The sequence below is a fragment of the Epinephelus fuscoguttatus genome, linkage group LG5, assembly GCF_011397635.1.
Source record: "Epinephelus fuscoguttatus linkage group LG5, E.fuscoguttatus.final_Chr_v1".
Classification (NCBI taxonomy): Eukaryota; Metazoa; Chordata; class Actinopteri; order Perciformes; family Serranidae; genus Epinephelus; species Epinephelus fuscoguttatus.
In genome coordinates, this window is record NC_064756.1 from 13,665,373 (window position 1) to 13,683,692 (window position 18,320).

General features: G+C 40.5%; 1 protein-coding gene across 2 annotated transcripts in view; it reads left to right on the plus strand.

The window, feature by feature from the left end:
* The window catches only part of golim4a (golgi integral membrane protein 4a), a 30,689-nt gene that overhangs the window by 2,115 nt on the left and 10,254 nt on the right, over window positions 1-18,320 (plus strand). The window contains exons 2-7 of one of the 2 annotated variants that reach the window (XM_049576199.1): window positions 10,896-10,970; window positions 13,263-13,312; window positions 13,640-13,693; window positions 14,770-14,920; window positions 15,370-15,452; window positions 15,670-15,753. In XM_049576199.1, coding sequence (XP_049432156.1) covers window positions 10,896-10,970; window positions 13,263-13,312; window positions 13,640-13,693; window positions 14,770-14,920; window positions 15,370-15,452; window positions 15,670-15,753 — 497 coding nt within the window. The remainder of the gene's footprint in view (window positions 1-10,895; window positions 10,971-13,262; window positions 13,313-13,639; window positions 13,694-14,769; window positions 14,921-15,369; window positions 15,453-15,669; window positions 15,754-18,320) is intronic. The other variant, XM_049576200.1, reaches the window with a different exon arrangement.

Sequence of the window (18,320 nt, forward strand, 5' to 3'; positions counted from 1 at the left end):
AATATGATCAAGTTTTCAGTCTGTTCATCTCACTTCAGCCATTTTTTTTGCAGCAAAATGTATCTAGTTAACTGAAAAGCAATTGATTGTAGGCTAAAGTTTAATTTGTATTTGTCAGAATAATAGTCTATGTAATAAAAACATCGATAGTTGTGATTCGATATTGTTACACAAAAATATTGCGATACTATGCTGCATTCATTTATCCACTTGAGATATAATAATTTTGCATGTTTTGCAAATGTTTTTGTCCCATGTTAACATAAATTACTGATGTAAACAAACCTATCATTGCAGCATAAAACACTGACAACTAAGATTTAGTTGAATAAAAACCATGTGAAAGATGGAGAGTGATAGCAGGTCCAACTTAGAGCTACAACTGGTGATTATTTTCGTAGAAAATTAGTAATAGTATCATTTTAAATGTTAGAAAATGGTGAAAAATGCTTGCTACGATTTCCTAAATCCAAGGTCGATGTCTTCAAGAAGCTTGTTTTGTCAAAAATCCCAAAATGATCAACTTTAACAGAAGACTAAGAAAAGAAATCCTCACAACTGAGCAACTGCAACTTTAAATATTTAGTAATTTTGCCCAAAAAAATGACTGAAATTAATGAAAAATCAAACTACTTGAAGATCAGTTTTCTGTCAGTCTATTTATCAATGAATCGGAAAATCATTCCAGCCCTGTGTTGCAAATTTTGATAGAAAATTCAGTACCAGTTTGTTTGGATCAGGGATTTTTCTTTCACAGTATCCCTGGCTGCATTTCAAAATGTGATAAGATGCCTGCGTTCTAAAGCTCTGTTGACACAGAGTCACCAGTTTATTCAATTAGTTATGAAACATCACTAAAACTGCATCATTCATATTTGGACTATCATGTTTGCTTTACTGCCATGGTTTTAAAATAGCGACACACACTCCCACCCTATGTCTCCCTATATTACCAACAGAATGTTTCTATTAAAAACCTCACAAGCTTCTTGTGTGCCCCCCCCCCTACATAGATTAAACCGTCTTGCCCTGCAGTAACCTCACATATTTACTCCCTCCGTATGAACACACTCTGCTGTGCTGACAGGATGTGAGGTTTTGTGTCATGCCATTATGCCATGAGTTTAAAATTACCAGCTGGGTGGAGAGCCGGCTCCTACATGGCTCCATGTTTTCAGGACAAGGTTTGTGCCCACATTAGGGAGTCGAATAGTGTGTCAGGGTTTGAGCCCAGACTGTGGACCTGTTAATTTAATGCAGCCTTTGATCCACCTAAACAGCAGTTATCTCTTTTATCGTCGTCTACAGCCTGGTTCAGCAGACCTAACATCAAGTCGTGCTTAAGCTCGTTCCTGTCGTGTTTGTAAAAGTATATGTATGTTGCACAGAAGCCCGTGTTTGTTGTCATGTGAAGCACCCGGTGACTAATATCATGTTGTTGTTGTTGTTGAGTGGTTATGGCTTCCAAGTGTGCAGCCTTATATAAGAAATATTTTTACTTCCTCTGCATTCATACTTTTTATTGTGTTCATTTCCAAGACAAAGATAGTTGGGTGGGGGCGGACAGCTGCCCCACTTTTAACAAGATGAAAAACAAAGTACCTCAAGTAAAGCGGTGTAAAAACCCCACCTCAATTGAATCAGTTTTCCCCGAGGTCATCAGCCTCCTTAAGTCAGTTTCAGGTCGACGTAACACAAATGGATCCTGTTTCATTTTTTCAAAAAGCCGCAGCAAAGCCGATGCATCCAGAAACAGAGAGCCTAACAGTATAATGTGACACTCTGAATGAAGTGGGTATTGCTTAACTCCATTTGTATCTCTCAATTTGTGCACCACACCCTGACTTTCATTGTGAAGCGATGGATCATTCAGTCAATCGCAAGGCCCGGGCCACTTGATCTCCATGGCTGACGGTTGATCGCTGTTTTTTGTGTCCTATATTTAGAGGTGGGCCATAGCTCGGGGCCTGCGAGCTGGCCACATTGATTCACTGTCGCCCACTACAACCACAGGCTGGCAGTTGTCAGTCATTTAAAAGGATCAACTGGCACTTTGTGGTTTTGCATGCACTCTGACAAATGTGTCCCTGTGATTTAACACCCATTCAACCCCCCACCCCGCACACACACACACACACACACACACACACACACACACATCATTGTTTGTCATTTGCAAACATTAATCAAATGGAATAATTGCAGCCGTCTCTAAGTGAGTGTTGTAATATTTTTACATCACCAACACTCTTGTCGCCTGCTGTTCATTGTAATGAGCGCTCTTGTCTCAACAGTTGAAATGCTTTGTTTTTATCCATGAGAGAAAATAAATGCTAATGGTCTTTGCATTAGATATGTGCTTTCTCCTTGGATTTACCAAACCCCATCCTTTTGTGTGGTTTTGCCTGTATTTTTTAACAATAATGAGACGTTCAGGTACGCTTTGTACATCCGGAATACAACCAGCGGCATATGTGAATGTTAAAATGTTTAGGCCTTGTTTACATGAAAACAAGGAAACAACACACGCCTGTGCACATGTGCTTCGTTCTACATAGCAGTGATGTATAAACAAACAAAATGGCAACCGCACAAACATTTGTCTGGACGGACAATGAGGTGGAGTTGCTACAGTAAATCTACACCTTGCTGGAGAAGCATCGACATATTGCAAGTTTACATGACAACGGAGATGGTGCCGTCTCCAAAAAGTTCCTTAGACTTTGTGTCTAGGATTTTTTTGCAAGATTTTTGGGTCAGGGGTCTCAAATGTCCAAATCTCTCTGCCCTTCGACTCTCATCTTGAAGTCCATTATTTGCTTGATGAATAAGAGAGTTTCTTGTCAGGTTCTCACCTGTCCAGCCTGTGGAAACTCACAGCACCTAGCTTTTGTCTTCTGAGTATCTTTTGTGTCAAACATTTTAAAAATAACCAATTTCTGTGTAGTTTTATGGGTTTACGGGGTTGAAAGGGACTAGGGCCACAAGTGAAAGACGTATTATTGAGTTGTGTGAATAAAGGCACAATTCTGACTGTAAGCACACGTGGGCCTAATCCTCCTCTCTGTGGTACCTGTGTGGGTCATGGTTATGAGAAGGAAATAGAAATAAAGCTGCAAGAATTTCCATGAGAGGAGGAAGTTTGAAAGCCACAGTATATTTTTTTTTGCCAGCTTTGCGCAAGTTTCCTCTGCCTGCTCATACAAGAGAGAGTTAAAAATAAAAAAAGATCTGCAGTTGTGAATACATATTTTGCTTCCATGGCCTGAAATACATCCTGGATCAGCTAGTGGTGTTGCCCAGTGCGGGGCTTGACCCGGATGTATAGAGGATTGTGTGAGTCAGATTACCCGCTGAGGGCAGTAGGCATTCTGTAAGGTGTTCTTCCACAACATACATGAACCATGTGCAGTATGGGAATAAGATAAGATCTGTAATCAATCTCACTGCCTTTTAAATTGCACTGGTCTCTTGTGTGTGTGTGAGTGTAGACAAGGGAAGAAGTGTGAACACTCACAGAAACACTCCTCAAATGGAATCTTGGAGCCCATTTCCCCGTGTGATTGATAGTATTCACAGTGCACACCAGCTCCGCCAAATCTAACCAGTCCAGTCGTCTCCCCATCTCCACCAGTAGGCCAGTAAAGGTCACCACCATAGAGAGCTCTCTGTTCTTGCTCTGCCGATGCACTTCAACCACACCTCGAGGGAAATGCTTCACTAGACTGAGGGGAAACCCTCAAACAATAAATGTTAGTTCTCATGGTCATTGAGGTTTGAATGAGATAAGGGCTGGTGAAGAAGCTTGAGGAAATGTTGTTTTAGGAATAGTAGTCTGAACAACATCACTCATTTTACAGTGGGAACATTCAGTAATGACTGGTAGGTTTTAGGTTGTAGTTTGTGATGTTGTCATATTGCAATCATTTTTATATATATAAACATATCTGTATATCTATGCAGAATCTGAAGGTGATGGGACAAGATTCCGCTTTCCCTTTGTAGTCTGAGTGGTATTAACCAATTACATTTGAACGGTAGGTAAACAGTCTGTAGGGAGAGGCTGAAATACAGTCTCGGAAGTCGTTGGCTGTTGTGCGACGATGATTTAGCTTTATATTAGCTTTTAAAAAATGTATTGGCATGCATATTAGTTTATTAACAGAAGAGGAAGTCTTGGCTTGCATGTCTGCTAGAGCAGTGGTTCCCTGGCTGGTCCAGCCACAGGGTCCAGATTTGCGAGACGAGTAAGCGAGATGCAGTAACAGGACGTGAATGTTAGCAAGCGAAGAAGAACCAACTTTTCAGAAACTAAGGAGAGAGAGAAGAGAAGGGGCTTGGTGTATTATAGGAGGTTCCCTAGCAGACTAGGCCTATGTCAGCCTAACTAGGGGCTGGTCCAAGACAAGCCTGAGCCAGCCCTAACTATAAGCTTTATCAAAAAGGAAAGTCTTAAGTTTAGTCTTAAATGTGTCTGCCGGTGTCTGCCTCCCAGACCGGAACAGGAAGATGTTGTTCTTGTTCTTCTCTCTTTACCTCATCCTGTTATGTTTTATAAGCACTTGTTTATGTGAGGCACATTGACTTTCTGTATGAAATAGGCTATGTAAATTACGACTTTCCCTCTTGGCACTGGTAGTGGATTTTAATAATTCAAAAGCACATTTAAATAACATCCGTTTTTAGACTGTAGCCTCTCTGTAGCTGCTGCCCTGCTTGTCCATACTGTCCCCTAGAGAGAGGGTGTGTGTGAGGAGTGGCCTAAACGGAGCTGAGCTAAGAGCAACATGGCCTCATCTTTGGCACTTCTCACTGCTCAGAGGGTACAGAGCCTCCAGCAAGTCAAATAAAACCACCCCAATCTCATGTATCGTACATATGATCAAGCTCAGAGACGTTTGAAAAAATGCATGCAGTCAGTTCGTATTATAAGAAATAACTTGGAAAGGAGCTTATTTAAAGTTTGTTGGATTTAAGCCTTTTTTTTCCCCCGGTATTAAATCTGAAGGTCACGTTACCTCTGAAACAGTCTTATGATGTGGAGTTATGAGCATTACACATAATCCTATAAAACTTTGTATTGTCAACACTGACGAGGTCTTGGCAGCGTCCACTGATGGCTCACTGATCACAGTGTCTAAGAGGTGATGGGCACAGATTTAAACTTCAGTATTTTCCAATGTTTATACAGTTGTAACAGTAAAAATAAAGTTTATCTGTATAGCACCAGTGTTACCAAGTGCTCCATACAAAAGAATCAATAAAAAAAGATACAGGAATAAAAGTGCAGACACACCCAGATAATGCGATTGGGAGTCGAATTACTCCTGCTTATATACAGTCATTCAGACTCAAACTGGCCGAAGCGTTCGGCACATGCTCCACAGTATTACCTCTCTCAGTGATAGCCAGCTCTGAACTGTAGTTGGGAACACCTGGCTTATTAACATTAAATTAGCTTTGCCTGGTATTAGCTGGTAACTAGTTTCTAGCAGTCAAGGCGTTCAGGTGCCGTTCACCAACAGTGCCTTTATTGCAGCCTTCACCACACAACAACAACCGTGGCCTTCCCATGAGGTTGATCAGCAGCCCTGAGCTTATCTAGACACTTAACTCTGCTGAGTGATGTCACTACTTGCTGCATGCGCCTTCACCATGACACCCTGAGAGAGCTGCTTCCCTCCACATACACACACTGAAGCACACACTTCACACCCTCACAGGTCACCCAGAAGGCCACCAGCCACAAAGAGGAAAAACAGTGAGCCAGCAACAACACTTTCTGCCACGAGCTTTGACCCAGAAGTTGAAATCATTAAATGCGTAACGATAGAAGAAGCAGGTCACAACATGGTGAAATCTATATCCAGAGCTGTGCATTTCTGGTCAGATGAAATGTACAGAACTGTAAAGTTGTCCATCAGAGTACCAGTTTGCTGCTAGCTAACCATAGCTAACTTGTTTGTCGAATGGTTTGTGACGTAATAGGTCAACCGGAAGAAGGTCCAATACTAACAAGCTGTAAGCAGGCATATCGCCACCTATTGTAGCAGAGTTGGACATACTTCCATCAATAAATCAATTCTCCTCCCATGCTTGTATACTGGGACAGGGACAGTAGTCTGATTAACTGGTGTAATCAAGCTTCACCCCTAGCTTGACTAAACTGTGCTTGTCTGTGTAAGACGTGACTCAAGAGGAGTACATACAGGTAAAATAAGATCAGTCCTAGAATTGAACTCTTGGACCTAACGAGGAAATGCTGTTATCATTTGAAAGACATAACCATCAGACAAATACACTCATAAACCCTACTGGAACCAACCCACTGCTGAAATCTGTTTATCAAACTGTCATGACCCACTGTGTCAAGTCTCAAGGCTGCACTTAAGTCTCACAAAATGATAATGGAGCGCTCGCCGACATCTGCCGTCATTAAAAGGTCGTTTGTAACTCGAAAGGCGGTTTCTTTGCTTTGATTTTTCCAAAAGCCTTACTGCATGACAGGGCTTTCCCAACGCTGTAATGAAACTGTCTTTTGTAAGATAGAAAGCTAAAAACGCATGTTTGGAAACAGGTCTGTAGATGGGGAGATCAAGGCCAGGTTATTTGAGAAGAGACTGGACACAAGCAGTCTTTAAATAGTCAGGGACACAGCTGGTAGAAAGGTACAAGGTATTCACTATATTAAGCAACCACATTCCAAAGTTGTAATAAAAATTTCGAGGGCATTACATCAGCTGGACTAAAGGAGGGTTTAAAATGAAGCACATTGTTTTTTAGAGTATCATTAGAAACTGTGGTGAGATGGCTGACAAAAGGAACTATTGGGGCAGGACGTGGAAATGTTGGACCTGATACCTTCAGTTTAGTCAGTGAAAAAGCTAATAAGCAGTAGCACTCATTAGATGAGTCTCTAGATGAGAAAAGCTATTTGGGTTAGTTGGAATTTAATGTTTGTCCTTTGTAAGTTGAGGTACCTTAATACACCTCACTCTTACTGTATGTGTGTGTGTGTGTGTGTATGTGTGTGTGTTTCCCTTCAGTCTCTCCTGGTTTGTGTGTTTATTGACCCTATTCGTGCCTGAGTCATCTGTGTGAGCTTTCCTCCGGTTCAATGTCCATTTTTCTTTACACTAATTCTCTCTGCCCACATTTGCTTCTCTGTCTTTGCCCTTCTCCGTTTTGTCATCTTGATTACGAGATCGTCTATCTAAAACTTTATCCTGAAATCTGTTGCGTTGGCACTCAGGAGGAAGAACAGCCACATCATCAGTTAGAACAAACACCCAGCCCCCCAACCTGAAGCAGGAGAGTCAGAGAGAACGTGTAAGAAACTGGAAGAAGAGATTTTTTGTTAAGCTGGGTGAGTCAGAGGCTGGCCCCAGACCACGACAAGGGATTAGTGCCAGAATAGATTGTATTTAAACTGTGATTTAGAGTTGGACCATATTTTCATATGGGAGTAGTAAAATAATAGGCTACATTACTGAACAAATGGACTGCACAGAGCGTTTATAACCAAAGTGTTGATGGGAGCTGCTACTACTGTCACTTGGTACTTATCAACACAAAGTTTCACAATGAGTCACATTAACAAACCCCCCAAAACAAGAGTTCAGTGACACTTAACTCAAAACCATGTGGTTGTGAAATCTCCCCTTTGCTTAGTGAATGTGAGAGTACTGTTCATAATGGCTGACTAATTTTTGTTTAAATTTGAAGATGACTCACAAATATTTCTTTTATCACTAGAAAGTGTTTGCAGATCCAAAACAATAAAATCACACTAGTACACTTGGAAATCAAGTTCAGTAAGCCATTAAAGTAAGAAAATGTCATCTACTAAATACATCTTACTTTATAATGACGAAAACTCTGTCTATGTCTCTGTTCCACGTTTTTCTCCTCACTGACTTGGTCAATCCATGTGAAATTTGGCACAGTGGTAGAGGGTCATGGGAGGATGTGAATGAAGCAATATTACATCAGTTGGCCAAAGGGGGGCGCTATAGCAGCTGATTGAAATTGCAAACTTTGAATGGGCATATCTCATGCTCTGTACGTCGTAGAGACATGAAACTTTGCACAGAGATGCCTCTCCTCATGAGGAACAAATTTGCCTCAAGAACCCATAACTTCCGGTTATATAGATTTTCTGCCATTTTGAATTTTTTGAAAAACACTTAAAATCAGTCTCTTCCTAGGAATTTTGACCGATCTGCATGAAACTGGGTGAACATAATCTACGGACCAATATCTAAAGTTCCCTTTTGGCAAAAGTTGGAAAACTTACTAAAACTGAGCTTCTATAAGGCAATGAATATTGCAGAGGGCGTGGCTCATCACATAAAGGTGTATAACATCTCAAGGGTTTCACCCATCACCACGCAACTTTGTAGGCATATGACCACACATAATCTGAGGGGACCCCTCCATTATTGACCCCATCAAACAAAATGGGGGCGCTAGAGAGCTAATTTCTTATCTAGGCCTAACCACCATACGGATTTTTACTAAACTTGGTAGATATGTAGAACAGGACGCCTCAAGGTGACTGGAGAAATTTAACTCTAATTGGCAACTGGGTGGCGCTATAACAACAGAAAAATGCTTAAAAATGGCTAAAATGCGACCGATCGCTGTGGCTCCCCCTGTGGACCAATGTTGTTGTTTTTTTTTTCTAATTTTTGGTATGACTAAATCATGGTATGGTATGCTGTACATAATGGGTATGGACTAGTTTATTATTAATTGCCTGATTGTCGAATAAGGCCAGTGATGAAAGTGTGGATAAATAAATGAACAGAGAGTCTTTTGTATTCTGTAACAACTTTGCATTTACACTACATGCTGCTGCCAGACGACTAACTAGATCAAAGAGACACTGTCATAGTACCCCTACACTAAAATCCCTCCGTTGACTCCCTGTTGAGTATAGGATCCATTTCAAAATCCTCAGTCTTTCTTACAGAGCATTACAAGGTCAGGCTCCCTGTTATGTAGCTGAACTACTTCATCTGTATTCTTGTATATTGTTGTTGTGTAGTGTGAATTCTTTTTTTTTGTGTGTGTGCAAATAGTTTTGCTAGTTGTACTCTTGCTACATGGCTCACGTAGTCACTTTGTCTTTATGATTTCTTCTAGTTGTACATTGCCCTTGTCAAGCACTTTATGACCTATGTCAGTGGAAAGCATGATTGTAAATAAATTTTACTTACCTTTCCTTACTTACTTACTTAAAAAAGTTTTCCACCAGATGCAGACATGTTGGACTGTGCAAACACAGCCTTCCTTTGCTTTCCATTTATGAAGCAGTTGTCACAATTTTGCACATATGCAAAAGCCTATTAATATCAAAGTCTTTCATAGTGTTTAAAAGCTGTTTTTCTCCTTCCAGTCAGAAATTTGGGCATTTCTTTTGAGGATGCTTCTCTACACCAGCCTTGTAAACTGTTGGTTAGTTGGGTTGTATACAACGTATTCATGAGGCTGCACAGAGCCAACCACATACAGTCAAGACACCGTGTGTTGCAAACGTCTGTAAAACCCCAAGTGAGACACATATTCCGAATGCGCTGCACACATGCCCAAAGAATGCTCCTAAAACCTGATCCCACATGTCTTAATCAGAAAATGGTAAATCTGGTAAAAGGCGTAATTCAGGATATCCAGACTGAATTTGCTTTTTACATGGCACTTATGAAATTCGGAATATTCAGTCATATTCCGAATAATAATGGGAAATTAGCATGCGCGTAAACAGTCATGGACAAAAACAATTGACATACATATACATAGTCACTTTTTAAAGCATCACATTGCAGTATATGAGCATGTTTGCAGTTTAAATGCTGTTTTATAAAAATATTTTTTCTTCCTGTATGACTCCATCCATCTCCCCTACTCTTCCTCTTCCTTCCTCTTTTGTTTAATTTGGTGGTTGTTATTTGCTCCAACCTCCCTTCTGCCAGAACATGTACAGACGCGCACACAGGCACACTGAGCCTTGATGATCTGATTTTATAGATAGTTTAGGCTCACCGGAGTTTTCTAGATCGCCAATCAGTGAGGCTTCATGTGAAAGAACACAAGCGAGGATGAATAGAGCAGGTGAATAAAACAGACCTGCAGGATGAAAACCCGCCATTAGCTGTTCATTTGTTGCATTGTTTGTGTGTGTAACTATCTGTTGTATCAGCTTCACAACACTGCATTACACTGTATTATCTCCAGTCTGTGCTCTGCTGCTACAATGACCCTAATTCCCTGCAGGGATTATTTCCATTTCACTGGATTGAATCTTGAATCTTGTGAAGGTGAAAAATGGCGGGAAAACAAAGAATGTGTGTGACAGGGTGTGTGAGTTTAGAGGACAGCTGGAGAGATTACAAGTGAGTGTAAGAGCTGAAGTGGGATCTCAGTCAACTCTCAGAAAGTCTCCTGTAATCACATATACTTCTTCGTGATTGTACTACTGCTGGTGTCAGACGCCACCCACCAGGCGCAGAAGCAGCCTGAACCAAACTCGTAGTATTTGTAAATACCTTTTGACCACCGGCCTCGTGAGGAATACCACAGCTGTCTGCGGATACAGGAGCTGTCATGTCTGGATATCACAGTCTGACTGAATAAACATCACACCTGGCTCTCATATTAACCATAACATGCACATCCTATTCCTCTCTAAAAATGAATGTGTAAGCATTTGTGTGTGTAAATGTTTTGTGCAGTGTACATGTTTGTGTTACACCTCTGTTTTTGTTTAGTTTGCCTTCCACCTGCTGCAAACAGAGTTCAAACTGCTGCTCACTAATCCTCTGTGTTATTTCTCTCCACCTCCCTCCCCTCGTCTATCCCCTCCGTCTCCCTCCACCTCTGCTTTATATGTTCAGTGGTGTACGAGCATCGCTCCCGGTTAGAGAAGTCTCTACAGAAGGAGAGGTTAGAGCACAAAAAGGCCAAAGAAGGTGAGAAAAATAAAATCTACACTTCAGATCTTTGTGAAATTATTATTGTAAGTCAACTTGGACAAAGGCATCTGCTGAATAGAAGTGCGAATGTGCGAATAAATTGTAATGCGATGTAATGTAATATAATGTAAGTATTTAACCAAGTTTTTACCCTAAAGGAATACTTCACCCACAAAATGATCATTTGCATATCAATTTCTCAGCCTATGTTATATTTAATTTGTGAAGAAAACTTTGGGTTTTTTGTTAGGACTGTCATTCCATTAAAATATTTATTTTTATTTTTATTTTTATTTTTTTATTATTATTTTTTTAATTTAATTATATGATGGTCCATGCAGTTAATCTCAAATTAATTTTCGTCTGTTCTAAATGTACCTTAAAGGGACATTTTCCTTGTTTTTAATACTCTTATCAACGTCGTAGTGGACAAATATGCTTACTTTATGCAAATGTATGTTTATTATTATTATTGCAACAATCCAAAATAATGGCAAATACTGTCCAGATTATTCTCCAGAATAACCTCAAATTTACTGCAAATATGCTGAAAGCATACCATGGCAAACTCAAACCCAACAAGCAACAACAGACTGACATATTTACCTTAAAGTAACATTACTTAGTTAACTAACACAATGTAAAAATGTACTAAACATCCAGTTTTTTAAAAAAACAGCTGAACGTACTCCGGTGGTAACTCACTTCACATCAACAGCAAATGCAAATAACTTTGGTCTTGTGGAGAGAAACATCTGGCAGAGCTTTGACGCTGAACGCGCCATTCAAAAAACTACAGGGTGGGCTGAGGGTCATAATTACAGAATGTATATGTGCATATGTCAAAAAAAAAAAATTAGTGAGGAAGTAAAGGAATTTGTGTTAACTCCTTATTAATACGCTAACTTTGACAGCCCTAGTTTTTTACATACATCAACAATGAACAAAATACTATATTACAACATCTGTTAACAAACTCACACACAACTGCAGTATAATCCAAGTCTCATATATCCAGTCATATCCTCAGTACTTCTCAAACACATGCATTAATTTGCTAAAACCTCATTGTTTAAAGCACTGAACTCTGCGTGTGTATTCCATTGAGCAGAGTTCAAAGGCGTCTGTGCGTGAGACTGTTCATGCAGTTTTTTAAATGTTAAGTTTTTAAAGAAAATGCATGTGTTTGGGAAGTCCTGAGCATACTGGGTAAGTGATGCGTTATGCTGCGATGCTAAACCTGGCTCATGAAACCGCATCGACTAAGGCTAGCTTTTACTCAGTGCCTCTCCCTACGTGTTGTATTAGACGTGACAAATGTGCCTGGACCTCCTTGGGTGAGTGTGACGTCTCCTATCTGGAGGGGGGATGTGGTTGATTCACCACTAGGCCACTGCACTCACTCCTTGGACCAGCTTGCTCAGACCGGACGACTCCGCTGGACACCCCTCAGATACCATTCCATCGGACCAGTCGGCCGGCCAGCTAGCTCTTCTTTGTGGTTATTCAGAGTGCATTTGTATTAGATAATTCGTGGTGGGTTGTCAATGTCAAACGCTTTCTCAGTCTCTTTTGTCTTCAGAGTGTCTTGCCTCTGCCGTCTCCCTCGTGGCTTGCCAGTTCAGCTCAAAGGCCTCTCAAAAGCTCTCCCTCTAGGTGCGGCTAATAGCGGCTAATGAGTCATTCCCACCAACCCACAATGTGACTTCACTGCTGACCCTGCCTCCTATCACTTACCTAAACCACACTCACATCTAAAAGACATTTAGTAATCTACCAATAAAGCTATCATAACATAACACTTAAGCTACACTGTACAAGTTGTGTGTGAGTTTGTTAACGGATGCTTTGAATTAGTTCTGCTGTTACTTGAAGTCATCAAGACTTTTCTCCTGCTTTGGGTTCTTTGCTCACTGCAAAGGCATGCGGGAAAAACAACATTCTCTTCACTAATTTAACGTAACTCGTGGTGAGTAATTGATACACAAACGATCATTTTGTGGGTGACGTATTCTGTTAAACATTTCCACATCACCATCTGCAGCAGCTGAGCGGTGCAGACCTATAATAGCATGTGTTTTATTTTCAAACAAGATAAAGATGTGTAAGAGGGCTTATGATTCAGGGAGATATGATTCATTTTTGTCGGTGGACTGAAGTTTGGGATTTATGGTGTTTACTTGGCATCAGATTGGAGCTCATGCTCAAAAGCAAGTTAGTGACCAAGTTCACACACACTTACTTTACTGTAAAAAAAAAGATTGACCTGTGGTGTTTCTGTTTTTCTAGATTATTTGGTTTATAAACTTGACGCACAACAGTTACTCAACAAGGAGAAGGTATGTTTCCACACAGTAGCCACGGCTGCTGTGACTAAATATCATCATTTAAAACTGTCTTAGAACTTACAGTATAGTCTGTCTCGTATCACCTGACCATTGTTTTCAGTCCACTTGTATTGCTTTGTTAAATCCTGCTGCTACAACTACCGCCATCAGCCATTATTCATCTCTTCACTGTGATCCGTTGTGACAGATTAATGACAGAATGTGTTTGTGTGTGTGTTGTGACAGATATTAGTGAGCCTACAGACACTAGTTTGATTTCTCTCAATAACTACAGAAGCATGAAAGTTCTTCATAACCTTTGTTTTTATGTTCAAACAGCAAGAGGCCAGCAGCAGGCTCAACACTCTCCAAGTGCAACATCAGATGCTGAAGGTATAAATCATGATAATCCCCTCACACACAAACACATTGTCACACTGTAGGTCTCTTTATCCTCTTCATTCACACACACACACACACACACACACACACACACACACACACATACCCTCATGTTTAACTGTCTTTCTTCCTGTTGTGTTTGTTGCACACACCGTCTGACCTTACCACACTACATCCTTCCTGCCTTTTATGTGTGTGTATGTGGGGCAGGGGGTGTTGCAGTGTAAAATGTCAAAATAACTTGTTATCTAACATCTGTTTAAAAAAAATCAGGAAATGCCTTTTGCATAATTATCATGCAGATCAGGAAAACAGAATTAACACTCATATTTTGTTTGCACCTGGGTTGCTCAGAGCTTTGGATCCACTGCTAGCTGTCCCTGTACCCCAGACGACATGGGGAAGTACAAAATTAACCCAAAAAATTGCCATTAAAGCAAGATTTTGCAGAGTGACTGAAACTGGTACAAAGCAATGCATAAAGTTTTTCAAACTCAGCACAACAGAAACACAAATTTGCTAAGATAACCTGCCAGCACACACCAGATATTTGTCAGTTCTTAGACCAGAAGCCAGGTCCAGCCCTCACCTCTTTTTCATTTTTTATCATTCTTGTTAGCCTGTACTTTGGGCCGTCACAACTTGATAACAAGCACCCCCAACTCAGGGCTGTCTGGTCTCAGGGGTCCCCTTTTTTGGGACGTATCTCTGGCATAATGATGTAAATGCAAATATCAGGGCACTATGATAGCATATATAGTCATACAAGTATGAAATTTGGCATGGAGTATCCTGACACAAAGGGGAAAGTAGCAAAATAAGATCTTGGGCAAAGCAGATGCACTGTGGTGTCTGAGCACGGTCACAAAATACCAACAATTATACAAGTTGAATGAGGGAGAAGAGACCTATTCTCATGTTTTTTTACTTCCTACAATTTTAGTCATTGTAAAACTGCTCTTAAATTTCATTCCAAGTATTTAATCTAACCTGCCTCAAGCTGTAGAAACCTTCATATAGGCTTTACATATTGTCATATGATGACAGTAGTTTCCCCTCTGTGTCAGAACCAGCACGACGACCTGAAGAAGCAGTTTTACGATCTGCAGGAGCAGCACCAAGTCCAGGGTGACGACCACAACCGGCTGCTGGACGAGCACAAAGAGCACTACGAGAAACTGCAGCAAATGAAAGAGGTGGAAATCTCCCATCTCAAAGGTACATATGGTCACGCACACAAATGTATTTTAACACTACTCAGTCACACACAAATACAGTGCAGCTCTCTGTTGTGGTGCTGTCATTTAACACTCTTACTTTGTCTCCACCTTCTGATGTAATGAAATACTGCATGTCTGAAGTAGTGTGAGTGTTTTATGTGCAGGCTTTTATATCAACACTAGAACAATGTTTTGTTGTACTGCACCATTCAGTATGTGCTTAAAACCATCCTCTGACTCGAGCCTCATTACGTCAAATTAAATTTTTATAATGCTGTGGGACCAGAATTTGTGACATGAGTCATGAGGATAAAAAAGAAACATGAAAAACATAAGTGGTCCTATTTGTTTTTCCAGATGTTTTGCAGTAAAGTATTGCTCTTATTTTATGTGTCCAGTGTTTAGCTGCATGCTCTCTGTTAATGTTTGTTGTTTGTGTGATGGCAGATAATGTATATAACCTGAGAGAGGAGAATAAACAGCTGAGGAAAGCCCACCATGACATTCACACACAGCTACAGGACGCACAGGTGAGACTAAACCTGCTCTGTTCATTTTCCTTTCTCATATCTGTTGACTTCCTTTTAGTACGACGAGACAAATAATTTACCTCTCTGAAATGAAAGAAGGAAAGTTGTCAGTCATGAATGTGTGCCAGTAAAATGAAAGATTTCTGGTAGTTAAATTTCAGCCTTACATAAAGATAAATGGTTTACTCATGCGTCTTGGTCGCACCTGTGTGTCCAGATTCGGCATCAGGACCTGAAGGCAGCCCACGACAACCTCGCACTGACACTGGAAGACCACAAGAGTGCGCTGGCTGCAGCTCAGGTAGGACTTCACCGTAGAGATGCAGCCTCATTGTTCACTCCAGTCACTGAATACAACAGCTGATTGATGCTAAATTGCTGCATCACAAGTATTTCAGTCACATAATTTTCTTCCCATCAAGTGTGCAAATGTTATTACCTGGAGTAATTGAAGGCGGCTCTAGGAGAGACTTTGACATATGGAAAGGCTGAAGAGATGCATTTTAATTCATCATGAGAAATGGGTTTGTGTGTTTAGCATGTTAGCAGTGAGCCTACAGAGAGTAAGGCAGTGTTAATGGAGTAAAACAGCCAGGTGATGGAGAGTCTGTGTTGCTGCTGTACAGCTTGTCAATAATACAAATAAGCTGATAAAAGACAAGGTCATCCTTTCGATCTGGAGAGTAAGTCCTGCTCTGCATTCCTCTCAGACTTCCTTTAACCTTTCCTTTAACCTTCTCAAGAAAGCAGAAACAATGTTTACTGCGGCCGACTGTATGATCCCCAGTGGAGGAGAAATAAAGATGCCCGAGGTGTTGCTTGGTCGTTGGGTAATTAGATCAGATGTTTGCTGTTTCTCCCTGAAACCGACCTTTGAGATGCCTGAATGCTTTATTGAATATACAGTGCGTCGCTGATTTGTTTGAAATGCTCTCCTCCTCTCCGTCTGCATTAATAGATACTCAGTCACTCTGCTCTCTCTGTGTGTCTGTCTGTATTTGCTAATTTATTTTAAAGCCTGTCCTGCTTTCAGGGCTTCTGGTTGGACGGACACACATGCACACACACAAACACACACAGCTCTTTGCTTCCCTCCAGGGGGTTTAGTTTAGTCAGGGCTGTCAGAGCAGTACATCTAAAGCATGTTCCAGCCAATCAGCCAGAAAGATATAATGGAGAGAGTGGAGCGAGATAAAGAGAGAGGGGAGGAATTTGGCAAGAATTTTTAGAATTTAACCCTCAGGCTGAGTTTGACTGTGTGTGTGTGTGTGTGTGTGTGTGTGTGTGTGTGTGTGTGTGTATAAAGATAGTGTCCTTTAATGGTACACTGGTCTAAACTGGATGGACGATTTCAGAAGTGTTCAAATGTTAAAATGAATGTGTTTTTCCATATGCAGGTGAGTTAGCGTCTGAGTAGGGCTGCCCCCCTAGTCAACCAATAGTCATCATTTAGGGCCATTAGTCGACTATTCGCCCACATGTTTACAATATTAATTTAATTATTAAATGATATATTTTGGGCGGGGCAACACAATGGTTTGAGTTGAAGGTGTGAGAAAGAATAGTATCAGTAACATTGTTAACACTGTGCTACATTACAGAGAAATACAAACCGTACTAATGAACCTTCATTAATATAGGCCTATATTTTATCTACAAGTGCACGTCACACACTGAGCGAGCCGCCTGTTAATGACGCTGTGGGCAAAGCAGTAATGATTGTGCTAAGTGGCTAATGGGCATGTAGCTACTTCCATGTTTCAGATGATACGTCATGTTTGTAGTCGACCAATGAAGATGAGTTTACATATCACCTTGGGTTCGTCCTTCACCTTCTCAAAATGATCCCACACTTTGGATTTCCTGCCCGACATGTTATTAACTAGCCTGTGGAATAACCGCAGGTACCAGCCCTGGAAATTAACGTCACCTTTCAAATTAAATTCCCACATGGTCCAGTCATATAGGTTTTGATTGTTTTGACAAGGTGCAGCTGCTATTAGAGTTTCAAGTTTTGTTTTTCCTGCGACTAAGTGACCAATGAAATCTTGCCGACTAATGACCTTTCTGGTTAACTAATGTTTAGTCGACTTAGTAGGGAGCAGCCCTTCATCTGAGCAATGGCTATATATAACTTTCTTGTGTGGTAGTTGACCATGCTTCCCGAACATTAGAAGACATTTCATTTGACACTAGGGCTGTACCGAATACTTTGAAGCTTCAGAGTTCCATTCATAACATTGACAGTAGAATTCTAACTCCACATTCAATTTTCCATGTTTGTTCACTCTGTTTAATCCTGGTATTTCTGCACAGTGTCAGATAAAGATACGGCTACACTAACATTATTAGTATAATGCTATTTGCAGAATTAGATTATAGTGGTGGCTGTGTAGGATTGCGAGTCAAATATTTACGATAACATTAAGGTGTTCAAAGGCCCAAAAATCAAATTAATTGAGGGGCAAAATAGACATAATAATTTACAACAAGTTTTTATCTAATGAAATATTTTGCTTCTGTCCATATTTGTTCATGTTTAGTCTTCAAATACAACATTTTCACACCAGTCACACTTAAAATGTAAGGGGGGAAAAATGACATTTGGTTCAGTCCTGTTTGAAACATTCTCACATTTAATAGCTTACAGTATGTTTATAGGGCATCAGGGCTGGGTAGGCCAGTGTGTTCAGACATCACTGACTATTTGTTGGCTTCTTTTTGAAATAGGAAACAAAGGTTTTGTAGAAGAGCATGTTTAAATGTTTCAGCGTGAGGCATCATAACTTAAGTATCATATCAGCACTGGTATGGAAAGATTTCAGTCGATATCCAGCCTATTCTGTCACCGTCATCTCACAATTTTCC